At 49.3% G+C, this 27,143-nt stretch overlaps 1 protein-coding gene across 5 annotated transcripts in view; it reads left to right on the top strand.

Moving 5' to 3' along the window:
• LOC119979371 (pleckstrin homology domain-containing family G member 5-like) overlaps positions 1-27,143 on the top strand; it is a 146,360-nt gene that overhangs the window by 118,104 nt on the left and 1,113 nt on the right. For 4 of the 5 annotated variants that reach the window (XM_038821501.1, XM_038821498.1, XM_038821499.1 and 1 more), the window contains 11 exons: positions 1,438-1,533; positions 2,597-2,647; positions 4,280-4,429; positions 5,082-5,192; positions 5,408-5,557; positions 6,202-6,339; positions 10,106-10,225; positions 12,936-13,068; positions 17,643-17,758; positions 18,305-18,453; positions 19,678-20,730. In XM_038821501.1, coding sequence (XP_038677429.1) covers positions 1,438-1,533; positions 2,597-2,647; positions 4,280-4,429; positions 5,082-5,192; positions 5,408-5,557; positions 6,202-6,339; positions 10,106-10,225; positions 12,936-13,068; positions 17,643-17,758; positions 18,305-18,453; positions 19,678-20,730 — 2,267 coding nt within the window. The remainder of the gene's footprint in view (positions 1-1,437; positions 1,534-2,596; positions 2,648-4,279; positions 4,430-5,081; positions 5,193-5,407; positions 5,558-6,201; positions 6,340-10,105; positions 10,226-12,935; positions 13,069-17,642; positions 17,759-18,304; positions 18,454-19,677; positions 20,731-27,143) is intronic. The other variant, XM_038821500.1, reaches the window with a different exon arrangement.

Here is a 27,143-nt window from a genome sequence, read left to right as displayed (position 1 = left end):
CATGTGACATCTCGGTATAACCCACTTCTCGTTGGGCCTGCAGTGTCAGCTTCGAGCCTCTCCAGAGGTATGTCAGATTTGAGCTAGATTAAAATTGCCTCCTCATCGCTTCTCAACCTTTTGGCTCAGATCAAGTTTCAGATCAAGCCCAAGCTGTCTTTTTTTGTCAGTTTGGATCTTGTATGTCTCTCCTGTGGAGACCATGAATTGCCTTCAGTTTGAATTTGTGTTGGTTTTTGGAGCAAGCAATGAGATTGAATACGGATTTGCCCTGTCCATCTGAGCATTGGCTTTGTAACTTTAAGGCTGGGACAAAAAAGAAATAATTGCTTCCTCATTAAATCTTGTCACATTTCTAATTCCCAATTCTCCTGAGTGACTGTGGTGAATAACACGTGGATGAGACAACCCCATGCTGAGCTCAGTAACACTTAGCCCAGCTTCATAATCCCTCGCTTAATTTGTATTGTTTATAGGAGGGGTGTTACGCATGAGAGGGAAGTGAGGGTATGAGGGTAATAAAAACATCAAATTCTGGCAACACTGATTAGCTCAGGCAGCACGAGTGGAAAGAGAAAGAAAGTTAACATTTCAGCAACGACCTTCCCTCGCATCTGGTAAAGTTAGGGATGTTACAACTCATACAGAGACAGGCAAGAGGGGAAGGCACGAATCGACAGAAGGAAAGATCTATGATAGGGTTGAGGCAGGGGAAGTAAAATAATCAAAGGGGTGGTGGTGGAAACCAAATGTGGGTGAAACAAGTAAAAAAAAAACAAAGGACGGGTCGAGAGGAAGTGTAAATGGCAATAGCAGAATCATTACCAGGAACTGTTATCTGAGATAATGGGAACAGAGATTACGATCTGATATTGTTGAACTCAATCAAGTTTAGGAGGATGTAGAGGCGGCACAGTTGCGTGGTGGTTAGCACTGTTGCTTCACAGCGGCAGGGTCCCAGGATCGATTCCCCGCTGGGCCACTGTCTGCGTGGAGTCTTCACGTTCTCCCCATGTCTGCGTAGGTTTCCTCCGGATGTTCCGGTTTCCTCCCACAAGTCCCGAAAGACGTGCTGTTAGGCAATTTGAACATTCTGAATTCTCCCTCAGTGTACCCGAACAGACGCCGGAGTGTGGTGACTAGGGGCTTTTCACAGTAACTTCATTGCAGTGTTAATGTAAACCTACTTGTGGCAATAAAGATTATTATAGAATAGTCCTAGAATCCCCTCATTCTCCATATCCAGGTCCACCAATAAAGCTGCACATACCCAGACATCCCCATTAATATCCCCACATATATGGGGAGCACAGGTAGACGGGTGCTGTGGAATCTTAATGGGGGGATTTTTAGTATGTGGGATATTTACAGGAGGGAAGCTTGAGTACTTTGGTACGATGATATCACCACCTCCCTGTGTATCCTTCTCCCCAACAGAAGCTGACTCGGAAGCAGTGTCATCAACAGGAGGCCCTCTGGGAGCTGCTAAATACAGAAGTCGCCTATATGAAGAAGCTACGAGTTATCACAAATGTGAGTCTCTGTCCTGTCCCCAGCTTGTAAGCGCAATGGGCAACGTGTTCAGGACCCCTGGGCTTTGGGATATTATGAGATTGCCTAATCCTGTGGATTCCCTCCTACTCAGCAGCTTGTCGATATTTTCCCACTGTAAATAGTACTGTCATGTTCATGTTTCTGACTGTGTCCCGATTATCTCATCAGTGATGTAGTCATTCACCTCAGAAAGCCCTGAATCATCAATAGGTGCAGCCATGTGTCTGCATGGATGAAGCACTTCACTCCACTCCCAACACTCATCCTCCTTTGCCTGTACTTGATTGTACAGAGGCTCAGGTTATTTGTATTCCTGCTGACTCTCCCTGGGGTTCAGCCCCCCCTCCTCTCCCTGAAGGTGCTGACTCTTACTGGGGTTCAGCCCCCCCTCCTCTCCCTGAAGGTGCTGACTCTCACTGGGGTTCAGCTCCCCCTCCTCTCCCTGAAGGTGCTGACTCTCACTGGGCTTCAGCTCCCTCCTCTCCCTGAAGGTGCTGACTCTCACTGGGGTTCAGCTCCCCCTCCTCTCCCTGAAGGTGCTGACTCTCACTGGGGTTCAGCTCCCCCTCCTCTCCCTGAAGGTGCTGACTCTCACTGGGGTTCAGCTCCCCCTCCTCTCCCTGAAGGTGCTGACTCTCACTGGGGTTCAGCTCCCCCTCCTCTGCTGAACGTGCTGACTCTCACTGGGGTTCAGCTCCCCCTCCTCTCCCTGAAGGTGCTGGCTCTCACTGGGGTACAGCTCCCCCTCCTCTCCCTGAAGGTGCTGACTCTCCCTGGGGTTCAGCTCCCCCTCCTCTCCCTGAAGGTGCTGACTCTCACTGGGGTACAGCTCCCCCTCCTCTCCCTGAAGGTGCTGACTCTCACTGGGGCTCAGCTCCCCCTCCTCTCCCTGAAGATGCTGACTCTCACTGGAGTTCACTGAATTCCCTCATTCATCAATACGAATAACTCTTGCATGAGGTTTGCTGTGAGCTCAGTCCTAGCCTGAATTGGGGACCATTATTTAGCCAGTGTTACTCACTTTGAGCCTTTCTTCTTACAGCTCTTCCTGTGCTGTCTGGTGAACCTGCAGGAATCAGGTCTACTGACTGAGGTGAGGCTGATCTTTTAATATTCATCATAACCAAGAACCTTGTTGTATATGAAGTGAACAATGTATGTGGAGCCAGAAAGCTCTGCAGGATCAGCCCCTCCTGCGTGGAAAATATGGTTAGAAATCCTTATGTTTGTCAGTGCTCTAGCCCTGTTAGCCTGTATACAGGCCCTTGAGTTTGCTAGGCCACATTAATGTCAGTAAATATGCCCCATTGTTTGTTTGTACACTGACTGGTGTTTGCACATTGGCTCTGGTGTTTGTACACTGGCCCTGGTGTTTGTGTGTACACTGGCTCTGGTGTTTGTACATTGGCTCTGGTGTTTGTTTTTACACTGGCTCTGGTGTGTGTACACTGGCTCTGGTGTGTGTACACTGGGGTTCTGGTGTTTGTATACTGGCTCTGGTGTGTGTACACTGGCTCTGGTGTGTGTACACTGGCTCTGGTGTGTGTACACTGGCTCTGGTGTTTGTACACTGGCTCTGGTGTGTGTCCACTGGCTCTGGTGTTTGTTCTACACTGGCTCTGGTGTTTGTTTGTACACTGGCTCTGGTGTGTGTACACTGGCTCTGGTGTTTGTTTGTACACTGGCTCTGGTGTGTGTACACTGGCTCTGGTGTTTGTTTGTACACTGGCTCTGGTGTGTGTACACTGGCTCTGGTGTTTGTTTGTACACTGGCTCTGGTGTTTGTTTGTACACTGGCTCTGGTGTGTGTACACTGGCTCTGGTGTTTGTACACTGGCTCTGGTGTTTGTACACTGGCTCTGGTGTTTGTTTGTACACTGGCTCTGGTGTGTGTACACTGGCTCTGGTGTTTGTTTGTATACTGGCTCTGGTGTTTGTTTGTACACTGGCTCTGGTGTGTGTACACTGGCTCTGGTGTTTGTTTGTACACTGGCTCTGGTGTGTGTACACTGGCTCTGGTGTGTGTACACTGGGGTTCTGGTGTTTGTATACTGGCTCTGGTGTTTGTTGTACACTGGCTCTGGTGTTTGTTTGTACACTGGCTCTGGTGTGTGTACACTGGCTCTGGTGTTTGTTTGTACACTGGCTCTGGCGTGTGTACACTGGCTCTGGTGTGTGTACACTGGGGTTCTGGTGTTTGTATACTGGCTCTGGTGTTTGTTGTACACTGGCTCTGGTGTTTGTACACTGGCTCTGGTGTTTGTTTGTACACTGGCTCTGGTGTTTGTTTGTACACTGGCTCTGGTGTTTGTTTGTACACTGGCTCTGGTGTTTGTTTGTACACTGGCTCTGGTGTTTGTACACTGGCTCTGGTGTTTGTTTGTACACTGGCTCTGGTGTTTGTGCACTGGCTCTGGTGTTTGTACACTGGCTCTGGTGTTTGTACACTGGCTCTGGTGTTTGTACACTGGCTCTGGTGTTTGCACACTGGCTCTGGTGTTTGTGCACTGGCTCTGGTGTTTGCACACTGGCTTTAGTCTTTTCCTGTCCATAGGCCCAGGTGTTTGTAGGCCGCAGTGATTGTCTACACTTTGAAAGTGGTGTTGTACACAGGCTCTGGTGGTTGCCTGTTCTTTGACCCTGGTTATTGCCTGTACATAGGCATTTGGATGTTGAATATATGTGTGAAATGCGGAAGGCTGACTTTATTCATGATGTTGTGCAGGTGGAGCCGAAGAAACTATTCTGTAACATACAAGAGATTATCCAACTGCACCAGAAGCTATGGCGAGAGGTGATGGCTCCTGTGTTACAAGCAGCCAGAGAGAGTAAAACATTGCTCAACCCCATCCACTTCCACAAGGGGTTCAAGACGGTAAGACACAGGCAATACGGTGGGAGGTGAGAGTGGGATAGTAAGTTATGATTTTACCCCGTGCTTCTTGAAGTGATTGTATAGTGGTGGGGTAAGCTGTTGCTGAGCTGCCGCCGCAGGCCTGCCATTTTGCATCCCACCATTTGAGATGGGGCAAGACACAGCCTTGTGCTCTGTTCCAAACTGATGCAACAACCATCTGCTGGTGTGACAGCATAGGCTTGTCTGCATCCCAGTTCTCACTGGGAATGATGGATGGTTGCAGGTGCGGGTCAGGACAGTGGGGATTGATGGAAGAAAAATGTGAAAACCCATCACTGGTATGACCAACGTGACTTTCCATGTGTGAAAACACAGAGGCTGTGGATTTTAATTAGCTCCAAGTGGATGATCAGCCATGATTGTATTGAATGGTGGAGCAGGCTTGATGGGCTGAATGGCCTACTCCTGCACCTATGTTTCTCTGCTCCAAATTTCCCTGAGGTCATTCCCAACATCAGGAATAAATCCAGAACCAGTTCCCACTTGACCACACCTAATGGGCTGCTTGTTTGGTTACAATTTCCACAAATAGCCCACACCATTATCTATCAAATTGTGTATCGCTACTCCTGTCTCTGTATTAATTATTTGTTTTCTCTACACTCTCCAGTTTGGCGTGCGCTTTAAGCCTTATATTCAATATTGTATGGAGGAGGAGAGCTGCATGGAGTACATGAGAAACCATCTCCGTGACAACGAACTCTTCAGGATCTACATAACGGTCAGTGTGATCCAGTGACCTCTCCCTGCTCTAAGTGAAAGGACAAGGAGTAGAGGGGAAGGGAGTTTTGAGGTGCTCGATTTACTGTAGCTATCTGCAGGCAGAAGGTAGAGATGCAGAGAGCTCAAACAATGCTGAGAGAGTTGGACAGACAGTCAGTTTGAGGAAGTGAGGCAGTGTGCTTCCTGCATAATTACTTCTGTGTCCATTTGCAGTGGGCAGAGACTCACAAGCAGTGTAATCGGCTGAAGCTCAGTGACATGTTGGTCAAACCTCATCAACGACTCACCAAGTACCCGCTGCTCCTCAAGTCTATCCTCAAGAAAACCGACGACCCTCATGCCAGAGATGCCATCATTAGCATGGTATGTACTCTTCACAACCTCTGTCACTGATACACTGTTGGTCTTGCTCATGCTCTTGGTCACAGTCACACTCTGTCACACTTACAAACATGGTCACATTATAGATACACTTTATGCTGTCAATGTCACTCACACTGTCATTCTCACTCACACTACTGGTCATGCTTTTGCTATTGGTCATGGCCACAGTCATGGTCACACCCTTTTGTTCAGTCTCACCCTCCGTTATGGCTGTTAGTCATGGCCATGCTGTCATTCTTGGACACATTTTTGGCCATAACATCTGTACCCCCGCTGGCTGATATTTAACATGGCTAAACATCTCACTGCTTGTGAGGCCTGTGATTCATTGAGGTGCCGCCTTGAATCTTTTTTTTTTGTTTTTTTTTAAATTTAGAGTACCCAATCATTTTTCCAATGAAGGGGCAATTTAGCGTGGCCAATCCACCTAGCTTGCACGTTTTTGGGTTGTGGGGGCGAAACCTACGCAGACACGGGGAGAATGTGCAAACTCCACACGGACAGTGACCCAGAGACGGGATCGAACCTGGGACCTCAGCGCCGTGAGGCGGTTGTGCTAACCACTAGGCCACCGTGCCGCCCTCCGCCTTGAATCTTAACTCAACTCTTGCTTCTATTTCCAGGTCAGTTCCGTTGAGAGTTTTATCGTACATGTGAATTCCCGAATGCATCAGCTGCAGGAGCAGCAGCGATTGGCAGAGATTATTAATCGCATTGATTCCTACGAGGTAGTGGACGGGAGCTCGGATGAAGTGGAGAAGGTAAAAGAGATGCTTAACCATGTGGAGAGCACAGAGAGGGGAGGGAGAGACAAAGGCAAGGGGATCAGAGGGATACTGAGGCACAGGGGAGAGACAAACAGGGGGAGAGAATAAGGCAGAAAGAGGGGGTCGAGACTGAGGCCTAATGCACCTAGTGGAGCAGGTTAGCCTTCTCTTCCACAAAGGTCGTAGTTCAGGAAAGATCATCCTTCACCATAACTCCGATAAGGGATCAGTCTGGTTCAAAAGGTGTAGGCCACAATGCCCCAGGAACCTGCTGAGACTTTTTAGTCTACTCTGTCCTTATACTCCTCCCTCAGTTTAAGAGTAAAACACACAATGATGATTTTGTAATTCACCATTTCCTGAGCATCAGAAAAGCCCACTGGCCCCCATATCCATCCCTAGCATCTCATATATTGAGAGAATACCTTACTCAGATCTTCGAGATACAAGGATCAGTGCTGGGATCTCTGTTGTTTTTTGTTATGTATCAGAGTAACGCTATTGGCTGGTGTAACATCCCCTATTATGCAATTACGTTATCAGAGTGCATCATGGACTTTTGGGAAGTTCACCATTGTACCCTGTTTGAGCAGCATCATGTCAATAAACCCCTTGCATTATGTTATACCAACTCAACGTGTGCCACCTCTGATTCTTTCGCTTTGTGGCTGCAACAAAGAATATAACAAAAGAGAAACTGGCGGCGAGATCTGGGCCGTAAACAAAAAAAGGGAGAAAAACAACTTTCAGCAACGATTTTGTGAGCCAGAAGAAGGAATCATCGACAGAGATCTGGGCCCATAAACCATTGGGAGTGAGGTCGCGAAAATATCATCGACTTCCCAGGTCAAATCATTGTTGTGGCAGTAAAAACAACTCCAGTATATATTTGGACGCTACACATTTTCTAGCACGGCGTCGGCAAATCATCTGTCGATCGCGACAGCCATTAGTGCAAGTAAACAGGTTTTAAAAAAGAAAAAAGAAACTATCGGACCACTGCAAATTACTGGAGACTTGCTTCAAATGGAGGATCAAAGTTTTCAGTGCACTTAGTTGGAAGAGCTGCGGGAACCACTCACGAGGCACCGAACTGGACCACGGGAACGCAAACTTATGGGGCTGCTGATTCTGCAACCTACTGCCCGGGAATCGATAGCAAGGCACCCAAACAGCCGGTCTACTTGTGCGCTGTGAGTTTATCGGCAATAAACAGCAGGGAAAACAGGCTGAGTATCACAGATCAGCGAGCTGCAATCCAAAAATGGCAGGAGGAAAAGGCACCATGGGCGCGTTTGACGAGGAGGAGGAGACATGGAATTCTTATGAGGAAAGGTTCCAGTCATTCCTTAAAGCCAGTCAGACACAGCAGACCTGCACACTGCAACCTTTCTCAGCTCGGCTGGGAGGACAACATTAATGTTACTACAACATTTACTACACCCAGCTAAACCTGGAGACACATCATATGATGTCTTAATGACTGTCTTGCAAGAACATTTCTCTCCCCATCCCTATTACTAGCTGGTAGATTCCTCTTTCACCGTCGTGCAGAGGAGGAAGCGGAAAACATTTCACAATTTGTTGCATCACTGCGAAAGCTAGTAAGCATTGCGAAATTGGTCAGACTTTGGATGATACACTTCGCGACCGATTAGTTTGTGGCCTCAGGAATGAAACCCTCCAAAGGAAATTGTTGATCTGCATGTGCATTAACCCTAAAATCTGCTACAGAAATCACAAGGTCTATGTAGCCTGCTGCGAGAGATGTTTCGCTGACTGGAGTTTGAGCTAAAGTCCATAAGATAGAGTCTGTGAGAAGCAGATCCACCAGGAATCTACGATGTAATCGCTGCAACCAAGTGCGACATATGGCTGGAAATTGTTGGAATGAGGAGAACAAATGCAAAAATGTAGTAAAGTTGGTCACATTGCTAAGGCATGTTGGTCACTCTAATGTTCATCAGCACAAAAGAAGTGTAACCAAGAAAAATACTGCAAAGTCTGCATGGCGAGTTCACAAGTTCAGTGATCCAACAGAAGACCAAATACGAAGTCAGCTTAAGGAATTTAAGCTCAGCATTCTCGCAGTACAGGGAGACCAGCATTGATGGGAACACTATTAAGGTGGAAGTGGACACGGACCCTGCAGTATCACTTATACCTTAATCGATATACTGTGAGAAATTGAAGTATCTTCCAGTACAACCATCTGATGTGGTTTTGGGGACATATACTGAGGACGTTGTGCCACTGAAGTACTTCATCAAGGTGGACTCTTGCACTATGTTGCACAAACTCAACGTGTGCCGCCTCTGATTCCTTCTCTTTGCGACTACAACAAAGAATATAACATCCATTATATACATAAATTACTTATGATATGGAGATGCCGGCGTTGGACTGGGGTGAGCACAGTAAGAAGTCTGACAACACCAAGTTAAAGTCCAACAGGTTTGTTTCAAATCACTAGCTTTTGGAGCACTGCTCCTTCCTCAGGTGAATCTGAGGAAGGAGCAGTGCTCAGAAAGCTAATGATTTGAAACAAACCTGTTGGACTTTAACCTGGTGTTGCAAGACTTCTTACTATAAATGACTTAGGAATTGTCAAAATGTGTGGATTATGCTGAATTGGGAGAAAAAGTTAACACTGAGGGAGGTATAGTTAATGCTGAGGGAGCGTGTAATAGCACACAAGGCAATGTTAATAAACATGCAATGGGTTTGTAGTTGGCAAATTAATTTCAATATAGTTAAGTGTGAGGAAGTGCTCTTTGGTAGGAAGATTAAGGAGGCCAATTACTGCCCATCTAAATGGGGTCAAGCAGATAGGTCAAGGGGCATAGATGCACAAATCATTTTATTACCCATTAACGCTCATATGAGAATATTATTAAAATTGCAGGAAGGCCTAGAGGCCCTGGTAAGTAAAAGGAATAAGCTGCCCAGAGGCCCAGTTGTTAATGGGTACAAACTACTAGGGCGCGATTCTCCGCTCCCCACGCCAGGTGGGAGAATCGGGGGAGGGCCGGGCGAATCACGACATGCCACCCTGGCACCCCCCGTGATTCTCTCACCACCCGCAAAATGGCGTGTCGCATTTTGCGACTCGCCGCTCGGAGAATCGCCGCTCGCGTTTCTCACGCCGACTGCCGATTTTCCGGCCCTGATGGGCCGAGCGGCCTGACGAACCCGACAGGTTCAAGCCGGCATCAACCACACCTGGTCGCTGCCGGTGTGAACATCGCGCAACCGGTAAGTGTGGGGCCTGTGGGGGGCGGAGGGAGGATCGTGCACCACGGGCGTGCTCATCAGGGGCGGAATTCTCCGCAACGGCCGACACCGTCGTGAAACCCGGAGTGTTTCACAACAGCTTCGGAGGCGGCTCCTCGCCCCCTATTCTCTCCCAACCGGCCAACCTGCGTATGCGTGGCTGACGTCACTTTGGCGTCGCCGGCCGCGTCATTCCCGGCGTGCCACTTTGACGCAAGCGCCACGGCCGTGCACTCGGGATTCACGCGCCACTGCTCCTAGCCCCCCGGGGGGAGAATAGGGGGCGAGGAGCGGCCTCCGACGCCGGAGTGAAACACTCCGGGTTCCACTCCGGCGTCGGCTGTTTCTCACCATTTTGGATAATCGCGCCCCTATTCTGTTGCTCTGAGGTTCTGATGCTCCTCTGGACAGTAGACACAATTGCCCACAGTCTGTGTGGGTAATGGGCAGAAGCAGCCAGGTCTGACAGCTCCTTTTGTTGCATTAGGTTTTGAAGGAGTTCTGCCACTTGGACTTGACAGCTCCGATGCTCGGTACCTCATCCGATGACACACGGCAACTGCTGCTTGAGGGAAGCCTGAGAATGAAAGAAGGAAAAGATTGCAAGGTGAGCCAATGGGCAAGAAAAACTGAGGGGGCAAACGTGCCTGTAAGCCTTGGTGACGGCATGAACAAGAGGCTGGGTGACAGAACGTCCATTGATTCGTTTCCCTTCCATTGGCCTCCAGGTGTTCATCGCCCGGACGCTGAAACTTTGGGTTCTCTCAGTCTTCAGTGCTTGGGTGTTAAGAATTTCTGAAGCATTTATCAATGCTCTGGTTTCTGGGTTTCTCAGTGTCCAGTCTCTGGGCTCTCAGTGTCCAGTCTCTCAGTCTCTGGGTTTCTCAGTGGCCAGTCTCTCAGTCTCTGGGTTTCTCAGTGTCCAGTCTCTCAGTCTCTGGGTTTCTCAGTGTCCAGTCTCTGGGTTTCTCAGTGTCCAGTCTCTCAGTCTCTGGGTTTCTCAGTGTCCAGTCTCTCAGTCTCTGGGTTTCTCAGTGTCCAGTCTCTCAGTCTCTGGGTTTCTCAGTGTCCAGTCTCTGGGTTTCTCAGTGTCCAGTCTCTCAGTCTCTGGGTTTCTCAGTGTCCAGTCTCTCAGTCTCTGGGTTTTCAGTGTCCAGTCTCTCAGTCTCTGGGTTTCTCGATGTCCAGTCTCTGGGTTTCCCAGTGTCCAGTCTCTCAGTCTCTGGGTTTCCCAGTGTCCAGTCTCTGGGTTTCTCAGTGTCCAGTCTCTCAGTCTCTGGGTTTCCCAGTGTCCAGTCTCTGGGTTTCTCAGTGTCCAGTCTCTCAGTCTCTGGGCTCTCAGTGTCCAGTCTCTGGGTCTCTCAGTGTCCAGTCTCTCAGTCTCTGGGCTTAGTGTCCAGTCTCTCAGTCTCTGGGTTTCTCAGTGTCCAGTCTCTCAGTCTCTGGGTTTCTCAGTGTCCAGTCTCTCAGTCTCTGGGCTCTCAGTGTCCAGTCTCTCAGTCTCTGGGTTTCTCAGTGTCCAGTCTCTCAGTCTCTGGGTCTCTCAGTGTCCAGTCTCTCAGTCTCTGGGCTGTCAGTGTCCAGTCTCTCAGTCTCTGGGCTCAGTGTCCAGTCTCTGGGTTTCTCAGTGTCCAGTCTTTCAGTCTCTGGGTTTCTCAGTGTCCAGTCTCTCAGTCTCTGGGTTTCTCAGTGTCCAGTCTCTCAGTCTCTGGGCTCACAGTGTCCAGTCTCTGGGCTCAGTGTCCAGTCTCTGGGTTTCTCAGTGTCCAGTCTCTCAGTCTCTGGGTTTCTCAGTGTCCAGTCTCTCAGTCTCTGGGTTTCTCAGTGTCCAGTCTCTCAGTCTCTGGGCTCACAGTGTCCAGTCTCTGGGCTCCGTGTCCAGTCTCTCAGTCTCTGGGTTTCTCGATGTCCAGTCTCTGGGTTTCTCAGTGTCCAGTCTCTCAGTCTCTGGGTTTCCCAGTGTCCAGTCTCTCAGTCTCTGGGTTTCTCGATGTCCAGTCTCTGGGTTTCTCAGTGTCCAGTCTCTCAGTCTCTGGGTTTCTCGATGTCCAGTCTCTGGGTTTCTCAGTGTCCAGTCTCTCAGTCTCTGGGCTCAGTGTCCAGTCTCTGGGTTTCTCAGTGTCCAGTCTCTCAGTCTCTGGGTTTCCCAGTGTCCAGTCTCTCAGTCTTTGGGTTTCTCAGTGTCCAGTCCCTCAGTCTCTGGGCTCTCAGTGTCCAGTCTCTGGGCTCAGTGTCCAGTCTCTCAGTCTCTGGGCTCTCAGTGTCCAGTCACTCAGTCTTTGGGTTTCTCAGTGTCCAGTCTCTGTCTCTGGGTTTCCCAGTGTCCAGTCTCTCAGTCTCTGGGCTCTCAGTGTCCAGTCTCTCAGTATCTGGGTCTCTCAGTGTCCAGTCACTGGGTTTCCCAGTGTCCAGTCTCTGGGCTCTCAGTGTCCAGTCTCTCAGTCTCTGGGCTCTCAGTGTCCAGTCTCTCAGTCTCTGGGCTCAGTGTCCAGTCTCTGGGTCTCTCAGTGTCCAGTCTCTCAGTCTCTGGGCTCTCAGTGTCCAGTCTCTCAGTCTCTGGGTCTCTCAGTGTCCAGTCTCTGGGCTCTCAATGTCCAGTCTCTCAGTATCTGGGTTTCTCAGTGTCCAGTCTCTCAGTCTCTGGGTTTCTCAGTGTCCAGTCTCTCAGTCTCTGGGCGGTCAGTGTCCAGTCTCTCAGTCTCTGGGCTCTCAGTGTCCAGTCTCTCAGTCTCTGGGTCTCTCAGTGTCCAGTCTCTGTGTCTCTCAGTGTCCAGTCTCTGGGTTTCTCAGTGTCCAGTCTCTCAGTCTCTGGGTCTCTCAGTGTCCAGTATCTGGGCTCTCAGTGTCCAGTCTCTCAGTCTCTGGGTTTCTCAGTGTCCAGTCTCTCAGTCTCTGGGTCTCTCAGTGTCCAGTCTCTCAGTCTCTGGGCTCTCAGTGTCCAGTCTCTCAGTCTCTGGGTCTCTCAGTGTCCAGTCTCTCAGTCTCTGGGTCTCTCAGTGTCCAGTCTCTGGGCTCTCAGTGTCCAGTCTCTCAGTCTCTGAGCTCAGTGTCCAGTCTCTGGGTTTCTCAGTGTCCAGTCTCTCAGTCTCTGGGTTTCCCAGTGTCCAGTCTCTCAGTCTCTGGGTTTCTCAGTGTCCAGTCTCTCAGTCTCTGGGTTTCTCAGTGTCCAGTCTCAGTTTCCCGTTGTTTAGTTTCTCAGACTTTGGGTTTCACGGTGTCGAATTTTCTTGCTGTTTTGTTCCTTTGGTATCTGAAACCTCTGCCTTGTGTGGCAGGATCATTCCCTGCGGTTATCCCAGAAATCCTTTCTTTTACAGATGGATGTTTACTGTTTCCTCTTCACTGATATTTTCCTCATCACCAAGCCGGTGAAGAAGATGGAGAAGACCAAAGTAATTCGGCAACCATTGCTCGTGGAGAAAATCATCTGCAGGGAGCTGAGAGATCCAGGTGGGTTTCATCAAAACTAAACAGATTTGAGTATTCCGCCACACTCCTTACTTGTACCTTGTAGGTGCGAGAAAGGCTTTGAGAAGCGTTGCTCGTTATGCTTTTCCTTAATTTCTCTGTTTTAATAACCTTTGCTCTAGAGTCGCCAGGTATCTTTTTGATATCACCACGAGGTTCAAAGCCAAGTACTGATCAATAACTCAATACACCAGTTAATAAGTTTGAAATCAATACACATTTATTATACACACAGTCAATCACTACTCATGCATAAAACTCTGCTTACTAAACTATCACTACTACTAAAAGCCTATACTTAGCTTTCGAATGGCCCACCAGGTCAGAGGAACAATGGCCTTTGTCCGGTTCTGATTCTGCTGGCTTCGAGCTGGTATGGGATAATAGCTAGGAGCGTCTATCTCGTAGCGTGCGTTGACTTGAGACTTACTTGGTTGATGCAGCTGCTAGGCAGGTCTCTCCTCGTTGAGAGCCAAGGCCAAGAAGAAGGAACTGAACTTGGGGGCGCTATCTTATAGGCCCCAGGGGTTTCGCGCCCTTTTGGGCGGACCCCGGACTTGGTCCCAATTAATTGGACCATGTCTCAATCGTTCTCATCGATTTTCTCCAATACTGGAGTTGTTCCCTGATCGTTGGGCGGGCCCTAGGTGTTCGTTGGCCTGCCTATGTCCTAGCTCCCACTGGCGCCGGGGAGTCTGTCTTGGTCCCGATTGTTTCAATGTCTCTGATTGTTTCTGGCGATCGTTCATTAGTATGTTAATGGCTATTGGTTTTGGTTCTGTCTGGGTTCTGCAAATCTTAATACACAGGAAACCTTGCACCTGCTTGTGTTCCCTGTAGCTGTCCAATTTTCCCTACACTCCTCATGAGTGTCCATTTTGAAATCGGGATGTGGCCACCCCAGGTGGCTATAGAAGTCAAGGGTGAGTTACTCACAGTGGAATACCCAATGTCTGACCTGCTCTTGCATCCACAGTCTCCATGTGGCTGATGAAAGTTCCGGTCAATGGTGACTCCGGGATGTTGATGGGAGATTCAACAATGTTAATGCCCATTGAATGTCAAAGGGGGTGGCTGTATTCTCTCTTGTTGGAGATAGTCATTGCTTGGCACTTGTGTAGTATCAATGTTACATGCCACTTATCAACCTAATCCTGAATATTGTCCAGGGCTAGCCCCATGTGGCAGACTGTTTCAGTATCTACATCATCAGCATCCAACCCAATTTCTGACCTTATGATGCTATGTGACTCTGTATGTGTGTTTGTGTGTGTGCATGCGTGTGTCTGTCTGTGTGCGTGTATACGTATGTGTACGTTTTTTTTTGTTTTTTTTTAAATAATCTTTATTGGAATTTTTTGAAAAATATATATCAACAGAACAATATTTTTTTTTTGGAAATGTTTTTTATTGAGTTTTCATATTTTATATCCAACAAATTACAAATTATTAGAAAAAAAACACGCAAAAATTGACATGTATATTTACAGGTAAGCATCTTCATAATAACAACTGTGGCCGCCCCCTTTAACCGGCATACCTATTTTACATTCCCCAATATGGCCGAGGCACATGTTTATAGGCGTTTATTTACAATTTGGTTTTGGGCCTTAGCTTGCCATCAGACTGTCGCTTGCGGCTTTGTCCTTCCTTTTTTTTTGGAATAATTTTTATTCAAGTTTTCAACAACAAATTTTATCACAACAGAGAAAAACAGTAACCCCTCCCCTCCAATACAAAAACAATAAATTAACAAGAAAAAGAAATAAGCGTAAAACCATGAGAACAAACCCCCATAACGAACCCGTAGCACCCCCCCCCCCCCCCCCCCCAACCCCCCGGCTACCTTCCCCCGATTCCCGTCCATTTTCCCCTGATTCTTGGCCACCCGACTATTCTTCCTCTTGTTCGTTGGCCACAAACAGGTCCCGGAACAGTCGCGTGAATGGCTCCCACGTTCTGTGGAAGCCGTCGTCCGACCCTCGGATGGCGAATTTGATTTTCTCCATTTGGAGAGATTCCGAGAGGTCGGACAGCCAGTCTGCAGCTCTGGGCGGTGCTGCTGGCCGCCAGCCAAACAGGATTCTACGGCGGGCGATCAGGGAGGCAAAGGCAAGGGCGTCCACCCTCCTCCCCAGGAATAGATCTGGCTGGTCTGAAACCCCGAAGACCGCCACTATCGGGCATGGCTCCACCCTCACCCCCACCACTTTGGACATAGCCTCGAAGAAGGCTGTCCAGGACTCCACAAGTCTGGGGCAAGACCAGAACATGTGGGCGTGGTTGGCCGGGCCTCTTTGGCACCGTTCACATCTGTCCTCCACCTCTGGGAAGAACCTACTCATACGGTTTCTTAGTGAGCAACAGAACAATAAAAGTGAGCAACAGAACAATAATAACAATAACAATAATAAACACCCCCCGGCACCCGTAACAATGCATATAACAAACCCCCCCCAAACCCAATAACCAACAAAATAAATTAACAATAAGCAAATGTAACTTAAACACTATCCCCCTAACCACCCCCCCACCCCCCCCCCCCCCCCCCCCCCCCCCCCCCCCCGGGTTGCTGCTGGCTCGGAGGTCTCGCATCTTTCCACTGCAGCAAGATCCTCCGCCGGGCTACTAGGCCAAAACATCGGTCTCTTTCGCCTCCTGCACTCCCGGCTCCACCCCAACCCCAAATATCGCGGGTCCCCAGCTTGGCTTGACCCTGGATCCTACCACCCTCGACACTGTCCTCGCCACCCCCTTCCAGAACTCCTCCAGTTCCAGGCATGCCCAGAACATATGAGCATGGTTCGCTGGACTCCCCGAGCACCTGACACACCTGTCTTCGCCCCCAAAGAACCTACTCATCCTAGACCCGGACATGTGGGCCCGGTGCAGCACCTTGAACTGGATGAGACTAAGCCTCGCACATGAAGAGGAGGAGTTCACCCTCTCCAGGGCGTCCGCCCATGTCCCCTCCTCAATCTGCTCCCCCAGCTCCACCTCCCACTTAGCCTTCAGCTCCTTTACCGACACCTCCCCCACACCTGGTAGATGTCAGACACCTTCCCATCCCCGACCCACACCCCCGAAAGCACCTTATCCCTTACCCCCTGCGGGGGCAGCAAAGGGAACCCCTCCACCTGCCGCCTAGCAAATGCCTTGACCTGAAGGTACCTGAACATATTCCCCAGGGGGAGCTCAAACTTCTCCTCCAGTTCACCAAGGCTCGCAAACCTCCCGTCAATGAACAAGTCTCCCAACTTCCTAATGCCCGCTCTGTGCCACCCCAGGAACCCGCCATCCATGTTCCCTGGGACAAACCGGTGGTTCCCCCGCAGCGGGGCCTCCACCAAGCCCCCCACTTCCCCCCTGTGTTGCCTCCACTGCCCCCAAATTTTGAGGGTATCCGCCACCACCGGGCTCGTGGTGTACCTCATTGGAGGGAGCGGCAGCGGCGCCGTTACCAGTGCCTTCAGGCTCGTGCCTCCACAGGACGCCATCTCCATCCGTTTCCATGCTGCCCCCTCCCCATCCATTACCCACTTACGTACCATCGAGACGTTAGCCTCCCAATAGTACTTAATGAGGTTGGACAGCGCCAGCCCCCCTCTATCCCTGCCCCGCTCCAAAAAGACCCTCCTTACCCTTGGAGTCCCGTGCGCCCAAACAAATCCCAGAATGCTGTTGTTCACCCTCCTAAAAAAGGCCCTCGGAACGAAAATGGGGAGGCACTGAAACAAAAACAAAAACCTCGGGAGCATCGTCATTTTAACGGACTGTACTCTACCTGCCAACGACAATGGCAGCATGTCCCACCTTTTAGATTCCTCCTCCATCTGCTCCACCAACCTAGTAAAATTGAGCTTGTGCAGAGTCCCCCAGCTCCTAGCCACCTGAACCCCCAGGTACCTAAAACTCCTCACTGCCCTCTTTAGCGGGAGTCTACCAATCCCCTCCTCCTGATCTCCCGGGTGTACAACAAACAGCTCACTCTTGCCCAGGTTCAATTTATAACCCGAGAAACTCCCAAACTCAGCAAGAATCTCCATCACCTCCAGCATTCCCCCCACCGGGTCTGCTACATACAGCAGCAAGTCGTCTGCATACAGCGACACTCGGTGCTCCTCCCCACCTCGCACCAAACCCCTCCACCTCCCCGTCTCCCTGAGAGCCATGGCAAGAGGCTCAATTGCCAACGCAAAATGCAAGGGGGACAGGGGGCACCCCTGCCTCGTCCCACGGTGGAGCCTGAAGTACTCGGACCTCCTCCCATTTGTCGCTACATGTACGTGAGTGTTTGTGTGTATGCATGTGTGCGTGTATGCATTTGCATGGGTGCATGTGTTTGTGTGCTTGCGTGTATATCTGCAAGAGTCTGTGTTTGTGTGTGTGCATACATGTGTTTTTGTTTGTGTGTGTGCGTGTGTATCTGTATGTGTGTTTATATGTGTGCATATGTTTCTGTTGTGTGTGTGTATGTGTGCATATGTTTCTGTATGTGTGTGCATGCGTGTGTTTCTGTATGTATCATATTTAACAATGTCTCTGTCCATTCCTAGGTGTCTTCCTGTTGATTTATCTGAATGAGTTTCACAATGCAATTGGTGCCTTCACCTTTCAAGCCAATGTGACTGGGCAGTCCAAAGTATGGATTGAGGCGATATTCAACGCTCAGGTAATGGGGAGGACCTCTAACTGCTTTACAATTTCTGGGCATACATTGACCCTGTGGGTCACAAGGACACTCAGCTGAGTGGGACACTCAAACTGGTCAATTGCAAACACATTGATGAAATGTGTATTAACATGTCAAGCAAAGGGCATGGAGTCACTTCACAGAATTACCTTTGACATCCTCCTTTCTGGGTGTCCAATGTTTACAGCAGAACACTGAAGAGTTCCAAACTCTAGTGTACGCGGCATCAGGAATCTCTTTTCCTGCCGGCAGTGCACCCCTGCCTGCGGATTTCCCAGCGGCGTGGGGCGGCTCCAATGGGAAATCCCATGGACAGGCAGTGGGAAGTGGGAATCCCGCTGCCTGTGAACGGTGCGCGGCCAAGAAACATGCAGCTGGGGCAGCGGAGAATCTCCTCCTATGTGTCTGACTAATAAATGCTGGTCTAACCAGTGACCACATCCCGGAAATGGATTTTTAAAAATCCCCTGATCATTCCATTGAAAACGTACGGATATAACAAATACATTTAACTTCCTTATCTAGATCCTGCTGGAGAGATTACGGAGCCAGGAATCTGTGCAGAAACGATGTAGGCTTCCCGATGAAGAGGATGTGGAGAGTGAGACCTCTGCAACACAGTCACCATCTCTGTTACACAAATACACTGATGACACACTTGAAACACAACAAAGGTGAGTTTGTCAGATCTCATTCCCTGTACTTCCTGCCTTTGGACTGTTACTGAGACAAATTCACCTTTGGTGGAGCTTAACTCTCCGCATGTGCCTGACCTCAGTCTGATGGACAAGTTACTGTCACGCTCAGGCACAGTTGGAGGTCATTTACATCATCTCTCTGCCCTCTCACATCACCCACCTGTTTCTAGAATGATCACAGAGCTTGACACACCCTTCATATCTACATCTCTGTTACAACTCCTGGTCACGGTACTGACGTTGGCCTTTCCCCAGTTTTAGCCCTTTAGACTGGCAACAGAAGAAATTAGAACTTTTAAAATTTGAAATGAATGAAAATCGCTTATTGTCACAAGCAGGCGTCACATGAAGTTACTGTGAAAAGTCCCTAGTCGACACATTCCGGCACCTGTTCGGGGAGGCTGGCACGGGAATTGAACCGTGCTGTTGGCCTGCCTTGGTCTGCTTTCAAAGCCAGCGATTTAGCCCTGTGCTAAACAGCGCCGGCCCTAGGGTTGCTGGCGCCCCGGGCAAGCTGAACTTCGGCACCCTTGGGGGGGGGGGGGGGCCGAGGGGCGGGGGGGGCGGGTCCGAGGGGCGGGGGGGGCGAGGGGCGGGGCCGAGGGGCGGGGCCGAGGGGCGGGGGCAGACCCGAGGGGGGGGCGGACCCGAGGGGGGGGGGGGCGGACCCGAGGGGGGGGCGGACCCGAGGGGGGGGGGGGGCGGGGGGAGCGGACTGAGCGGGGGGGCGGACCGAGCGGGGCGGACCGGGGGGGGGCGGACCGAGCGGGGGCGCCTTGGGGGTGGGCGGCCACCGCGCATGCGCTGGTTGGCACCGGCCCAACTGCGCATGCGCGGGACCCGAGTCTCTGGCGCCCCCCGGCACGTGGCGCCCCGGGCAACTGCCCGAGTTGCCGGTGCCTTGAGCCGGCCCTGGTGCTAAACCAGCCCCAGACAGTAAATCCAGGGTCCCAGCACAGGATTTATTGGTTTCCTGCTTTATTTCTCAGTCTCTTTATGAATTTATCACTGTTTCTTTCTGTCTGTTTTGCTTTGCCTGTTGCTCTTTCGCTATCTCTCTTATCTCCCCATCTCCCTTTTTCCACAAGCCTCTCTCTATTCCCATTCCTCTCTCTCTATCTCTCTTTCTCTTTTAGCATGTCTCTCCCTCTTTCCCTGCCTCTCCCTTGTTTCATTAATCTCTTTGTCTTTTTCTTGCAGTCAGTCAGAAAGTGTGACAGACAGAGTTCCTGTTGTGCTGATCGATGTGAATGAAGATCTCTCCTCGCCTGACACTGAGCGAGCTGCTTCTCAGTCCGATGACACCTCGCTCCACAGCACAGAATCCTCCAGCACCCCAACCCAGGAGCTATTCGATCATGGGGTGACCTCTTCAAGCCTCTTCATACCAAGTACCACAGGTCAGGTGCTGGAGAGTGATGACTGCCACTTGGCCTCTGTTGACAGCGCTTATGGCACCTTGTCTCCAAGCTCAGTACACGCGTTTGAAGAGCAACAACGGGAATCAGCAGATGAAGATGGAGAGCTGACTCCCCGCCAGCAACCGGCATCGCCGCAGATTTGCCGACAGAGTCCGGTCCAGTTCCTGTGTTGCAAGTCTAACATCTTCAAATCAAAATCGGAGACCAATCTTGCCAAACACGTTTCCTCATCTTCAGAACCCTGCATTTTGAGTCGGCCGTCGCTGAGTAAGAGCCTGACTGAACTTTGTGTGCTCACAGAAAAAAGAAAAGTCCAGCTGAAAGCCTCCGATGAGGAACTGTCAAACACGGCTACTCTCCCTCCTCTGCACTCTCACACGATCACCAAGGTGATGGACGTTCTCAAACGGGCAGAGGCTCAACAGATGAGAACAACTTCATGCCCTAGCTCTCCAGGGAGAATGGGGAGGGCTATGGACACTGCGGGTATAAGCACCAGAGACAGCATGCTGTCGGAGGTTGAGGAGCTGAACTTTGGGAAACAGCATGCTTACCCTGTAGATGGACCAAGCTTGGAGCCTGACTCACAGCCCTGTACATTGTCATGCTCTGATATAGAGAGTGAGCTGAACTTTCTGTGTGTTACAGACAAGCTCACGGCCCCTCGTGGTCAGGAGGAGGAGACCAAGTCACAGCTGAGGGGCAACAGTACCTCTGAACATCCCAAACGGACAATGTCAGACCCTCAACCTGGGCAGCACCGCAAACTGACCCTGGCAGAACTGTATAGAATGCGAACCAGTCTGCTCCTAAACTCCACATTGACTGCATCGTACGTCACTATAACTTGAGGGGGTGAGAGGTGAAAGGAGGGGAGTGGGTGGGGGGGAGGGGGGGGGTGCAGGTTGTCAGGCGGGAGAAGTGAGTTGGATGCGGAGTCTGAGGGAGGGGACTAAGAATGGGGTAGAGGGAGCAGCAGGTGTGGGGATGGGGTGGATGTTGCTGAAACTTAATTCTCTGGCCATTCATTGCCTCCCATTTTCACAGATCCTGCCTATCCCCAATTCCAGATGAGGAGACCACTCTTTGTATCTATCAAACCATCTAAGCTAAACCCGGTCATTGTGTCACCCAATCTGTGCTACATCAGTATAGTCATCTCCCCCTAGACAGCAGGGACACAGTTGGCCTCAGTGCCCCAATCATGAAAGTGTGATTGGCCTGTTACCCACTCTAAACTGAGGACAGAGACTGCTGCTGGCAAATGAACAATTAACGTAAAGTTATGGCTGTGGTGCCTTCATAGTCAAACAGCTGTTACGACCCCCTGGCCGAGTGAACGGTCAATGCCAGTCCACTTGACCCGGAGTCGCAACACAGTTGAAATGAATAACTATTTCTTAGAAAAACACCCAAAGTCTTTAGCCCATATCTGCCTATTAACTATAGTCTTTTAATTTTGAACACAATGAAGTTTATTCATAACAATAACTATATTTAAATACACAATAAATACACCAGGTTACGCATAAACCCGTCCCCCACTTAAACTTGTCCTGCCCCCTATATACACACAAGACAGACAAACACAGAGGGGAGAAGAGTAAAAAGAGTAACAAAAGTAAAAAGATAAAGAATATTTGTTTCAGATGGTTGCTTTTAACACACAGTTCTTCAATGTAGGCTGTCAGTTTGAGATTCAGGTTATCAGTCTGTAATGGTTTTCACTGTAGATTCTCAGGTCTCTATAGCTTCAGAACAGCTATACAGCTTTTCTGGAGCAAAGCAAGGGAAAAGAGCGATACGGTCCTTTCTTCTGAGTGTCCAGGTCTCCAACTGCTTCCCCAGGCTCTCTGAAAGCTTCCTGCTCAGGAAGCACCCAATCACCGCCTGTTACTGGGCAGAATGCAGCCTTTTGGTCAATTCAGTAGCCACCAACCAACCAATTGAACCGAGTCCCACCGATCTCTCGGGTGCTGAAAGGTCTGGGTTTTGCCATCCGAAGTCTAGCACAGTGTTCTGCTTTGAAACTTTTAGAACATAGAACATTACAGCGCAGTACGGGCCCTTCGGCCCTCGATGTTGCGCCGACGGGAAACCATCTGAAGCCTATCTGACCTACACTATTCCATTTTCATCCATATGTCTATCCAGTGACCACTTAAATGCCCTTAAAGTTGGCGAGTCTACTACTGTTGCAGGCAGGGCGTTCCACACCCCTACTACTCTTTGAGTAAAGAAACTGCCTCTGACATCTGTCCTATATCTACCACCCCTCAATTTAAAGCTATGTCCCCTCGTGTTGGTCATCACCATCCGAGGAAAGAGACTCTCACTGTTCACCCTATCTAACCCTCTGACTATCTTATATGTCTCTATTAAGTCACCTCTCAGCTTTCTCCTCTCTAACGAAAACAACCTCAATTCCCTAAGCCTTTCCTCGTAAGACCTTCCCTCCATACCAGGCAACATCCTAGTAAATCTCCTCTGAACCCTTTCCAAAGCTTCCACATCCTTCCTATAATGTGGTGGCCAGAACTGCACGCAGTACTCCAGCAACGGCCGCACCAGAGTATGTACAGCTGCAGCATGACCTTGTGGCTCCGAAACTCAATCCCCCTACTGATAAAGGCTAGCACACCATATGCCTTCTTAACAGCCCTATTAACCTGGGTGGCAACTTTCAGGGATTTATGTACCTGGATGCCGAGATCTCTCTGTTCATCTACACTACCAAGAATCTTGCCATTAGCCCAGTACTCTGCATTCCTGTTACTCCTTCCAAAGTGAACCACCTCACACTTTTCCGCATTAAACTCCATCTGCCACTTCTCGGCCCAGCTCTGCAGCTTATCTATGTCCCTCTGTATCCTATAACATCCTTCAGCACTATCCACAACTCCACTGACCTTCGTGTCATCTGCAAATTTACTAACCCATCCTTCTATACCCTCTTCCAGGTCATTTATAAAAATGACAAACAGCAATGGCCCCAAAACAGATCCTTGCGGTACACCACTAGTAACTGAATTCCAGGATTAACATTTGCCATCAGCCACCACCCTCTGTCTTCTTTCAGCTAGCCAATTACTGATCCAAACCTCTAAATCACCTTCAATCCCATACTTCCTTATTTTATGCAATAGCCTACCGTGTGGAACCTTATCAAACGCCTTACTGAAATCCATATACACCACATCAACCGCTTTACCCTCATCCACCTGTTTGGTCACCTTCACAAAAAACTCAATAAGGTTTGTGAGGCATGACCTACCCTTCACAAAACCGTGTTGACTATCGCTAATCAACTTGTTCTTTTCAAGATGATTATAAAGCCTATCTCTTATAACCTTTTCCAACATTTTACCCACAACCGAAGTAAGGCTCACAGGTCTATAATTACCAGGGTTGTCTCTACTCCCCTTCTTGAACAAGGGGACAACATTTGCTGTCCTCCAGTTTTCCGGCAATATTCCTGTCGACAAAGACGACCAGAGGATTGGAGAGTGGCGAATGTCGTGCCCCTGTTCAAAAAAGGGAATAGGGATAACCCTGGGAATTACAGGCCAGTTAGTCTTACTTCGGTGGTAGGCAAAGTAATGGAAAGGGTACTGAGGGATAGGATTTCTGAGCATCTGGAAAGGCATTGCTTGATTAGGGATAGTCAGCACGGATTTGTGAGGGGTAGGTCTTGCCTTACAAGTCTTATTGAATTCTTTGAGGAGGTGACCAAGCATGTGGATGAAGGTAAAGCAGTGGATGTAGTGTACATGGAGTTTAGTAAGGCATTTGATAAGGTTCCCCATGGTAGGCTTATGCAGAAAGTAAGGAGGCATGGGATAGTGGGAAATTTGGCCAGTTGGATAACAAACTGGCTAACCGATAGAAGACAGAGAGTGGTGGTGGATGGCAAATATTCAGCCTGGAGCCCAGTTATCAGTGGCGTACCGCAGGGATCAGTTCTGGGTCCTCTGCTGTTTGTGATTTTCATTAACGACTTGGATGAGGGAGTTGAAGGGTGGGTCAGTAAATTTGCAGATGATACGAAGATTGGTGGAGTTGTGGATAGTGAGGAGGGCTGTTGTCGGCTTCAAAGAGACATAGATAGAATGCAGAGCTGGGCTGAGAAGTGGCAGATGGAGTTTAACCCTGACAAGTGTGAGGTTGTCCATTTTGGAAGGACAAATCTGAATGTGGAATACAGGGTTAATGGTAGGGTTCTTGGCAATGTGGAGGAGCAGAGAGATCTTGGGGTCTATGTTCATAGTTCTTTGAAAGTTGCCACTCAAGTGGATAGAGCTGTGAAGAAGGCCTATGGTGTGCTAGCGTTCATTAGCAGAGGGATTGAATTTAAGAGCCGTGAGGTGATGATGCAGCTGTACAAAACCTTGGTCAGGCCACATTTGGAGTACTGTGTGCAGTTCTGGTCACCTCATTTTAGGAAGGATGTGGAAGCTTTGGAAAAGGTGCAAAAGAGATTTACCAGGATGTTGCCTGGAATGGAGAGTAGGTCATACGAGGAAAGGTTGAGGGTGCTAGGCCTTTTCTCATTAGAACGGAGAAGGATGAGGGGTGACTTGATAGAGGTTTATAAGATGATCAGGGGAATAGATAGAGTAGACAGTCAGAGACTTTTTCCCCGGGTGGAACACACCATTACAAGGGGACATAAATTTAAGATAAATGGTGGAAGATATAGAGGGGATGTCAGAGGTAGGTTCTTTACCCAGAGAGTAGTGGGGGCATGGAATGCACTGCCTGTGGTAGTAGTTGAGTCGGAAAAGTTAGGGACCTTCAAGCGGCTATTGGATAGGTACTTGGATTAGGGTAGAATAATGGAGTGTAGGTTAACTTCTTAAGGGCAGCACGGTAGCATTGTGGATAGCACAATTGCTTCACAGCTGCAGGGTCCCAAGTTCGATTTCGACTTGGGTCACTGTCTGCGTGGAGTCGGCACATCCTCCCCGTGACTGCGTGAGTTTCCTCCGGGTACTCCGGTTTCCTCCCACAGTCCAAAGATGTGCAGGTTGGGTGGATTGGCCATGAAAAATTGTCCAAAATTCTATGATTAACCTAGGACAAAAGTTCGGCGCAACATCGTGAGCCGAAGGGCCTGTTCTGTGCTGTATTTCTCTATCTATCTATCTATATCTAAAGATCAAGGACAAAGGCTCTGCAATCTCCTCCCTGGCTTCCCAGAGAATCCTAGGATAAATCCCATCTGGCCCAGGGGACTTATCTATTTTTACACTTTCCAAAATTGCAAGCGCCTCCTCCTTGTGAACCTCAATTCCATCTAGCCTGGTCAACTGAACCTGAGTATTCTCCTCGACAACATTGTCTTTCTCCAGTGTAAACACTGACGAAAAATATCCATTTAACGCTTCCCCTATCTCCTCTGATTCCACACACAACTTTCCACTACTATTCTTGATTGGCCCTAATCTTACTCTAGTCATTCTTTTGTTCCTGATATACCTATAGAAAGCCTTAGGGTTTTCCTTGATCCTATCCACCAACGACTTTTCGTGTCCTCTCCTCGATCTTCTTAACTCTCCCTTTAGGTCCTTCCTGGCTAACTTGTAACTCTCAAGTGCCCTAACTGAGCCTTCATGTCTCATCCTAACATAAGCCTTCTTCTTCCTCTTGACAAGTGCTTCAACTTCCTTAGTAAACCACGGTTCCCTTGCTCGACAACTTCCTCCCTGCCTGACAGGTACATACGTATTCCTCTCTTCCCCTGCTTGACTTAAAGGTACATGGCCATTAAAGGTACATGGCCATTAAAGGTACATGGCCATTAAAGGTACATGGCCATTAAGCGTCTATAGATCAAAATGATAACGGCAAAAATAAAGAAAGGGGAAATAAGGCAAAAGCAGGAAGGGTCCTTCCACAGCCAACACACACTGTCTGTGAATGCTCACACACAAGGCCTGCTGCAGTGTCAGAGGGCAGAGAACAAAATAATGACAATTTTATAACTTTGAAATGTCAGCATTTACTCAGTCCTCAGATATTTTTTCATACATTCGTCCATGAAAGTAGACTTCACTGGCTAGATCAACAATTGTTGCCCATCCCTAATTGACTTTAAGCAGATGGTGGTGAGCTATCTTCTTGAACTGCTGCACTCCATTTGGTGTAGGTACATCCACAGTTCTATTAGGAAGGGAGTTCCAGGATTTTGCCCCAGTGACAGTTGGGGGGATGGCCATCTATTTCCAAGTCAGGATGGTGTATGATTTGGATTGGGATTTAAAGGTGATGATGGTCCCATGCAGTCTCTGCCCTTGTCCTAGGTGTCCTAGGTCCAATTCCTGTACCAGCTAAGGTTATTCAAGAAGGCACCCATCTTCTCAACCTTTTCCCCTCACCTAAGGTGTGGTGATCCTCAGGCTAAACCACCACTCTTCATCTCTCCCCCTCAAAGGGGAAAGCAGCTTATGGTCATCTGGGACTATGGCAACTTTGCCTTTACCTTACCGTACCCAGGTGGCTGAGGTCACACATTTGAAAAGTGCTGTTGAAAGAGGGTTGGTGAGTTGTTGCAGTGCCTCTTGTAGACGGTACACACTGCTGACACTGCACTGATGATGGCGGGAATGAATGTTGAAGGTGGTTGATTGGGTACTGATCCTGGATGGTGTCTGGAGCTTCCTAACTGTTGTTGAATCCGCACTCATCCAGGCAAGTGGAGAGAATTCCAGCACACTCCAGCCTTGGGTCTTGTAGCTGGTGGACAGGCCTTAGGAAATCAGGAGCTGAGTTACTCACCACAGAATGTTGGCCGTTAAATTTCTGGTGAATGGTATCCTCTCAGAGTTATGATGATGGGGATTCAGTGATGGTAATGCCATTAAATGTCAAAGGGAGTTGGTTAGATTCTCTCTTATTGATGATGAGCATTGCCTGGCACTTGTGTAGCATGAATGTTCCTAACAAAGGCCAGAAGATGTCATGAGCAGAGGGTGTACACAGCATGGCCCGGTAAACCCAGCAGCGAACACAGCAAGAAGCAAATTACCCACTGTCATTCCCCCGTCAACCGGGTTCCCCATTTCCTCCCTCCAGGTTGCGTCTCCCCACCCCCACAATCCCTGCTGCCTGCCTTCACCGAACCTGTGTTTTCCCTTCTCCCCATATTGAGTCTCTCCCTCAATGTAAGCCTCCCACAATCCTCAGCTGCTGCCAACCCCACCCTGCTGTTTCATTCTGTACCCCAAGGTGTTATCGACACCTCAC

This window comes from Scyliorhinus canicula, chromosome 16 (assembly GCF_902713615.1).
Source record: "Scyliorhinus canicula chromosome 16, sScyCan1.1, whole genome shotgun sequence".
NCBI lineage: Eukaryota > Metazoa > Chordata > Chondrichthyes > Carcharhiniformes > Scyliorhinidae > Scyliorhinus > Scyliorhinus canicula.
This window is presented reverse-complemented; position numbering and strand designations above follow the sequence as displayed.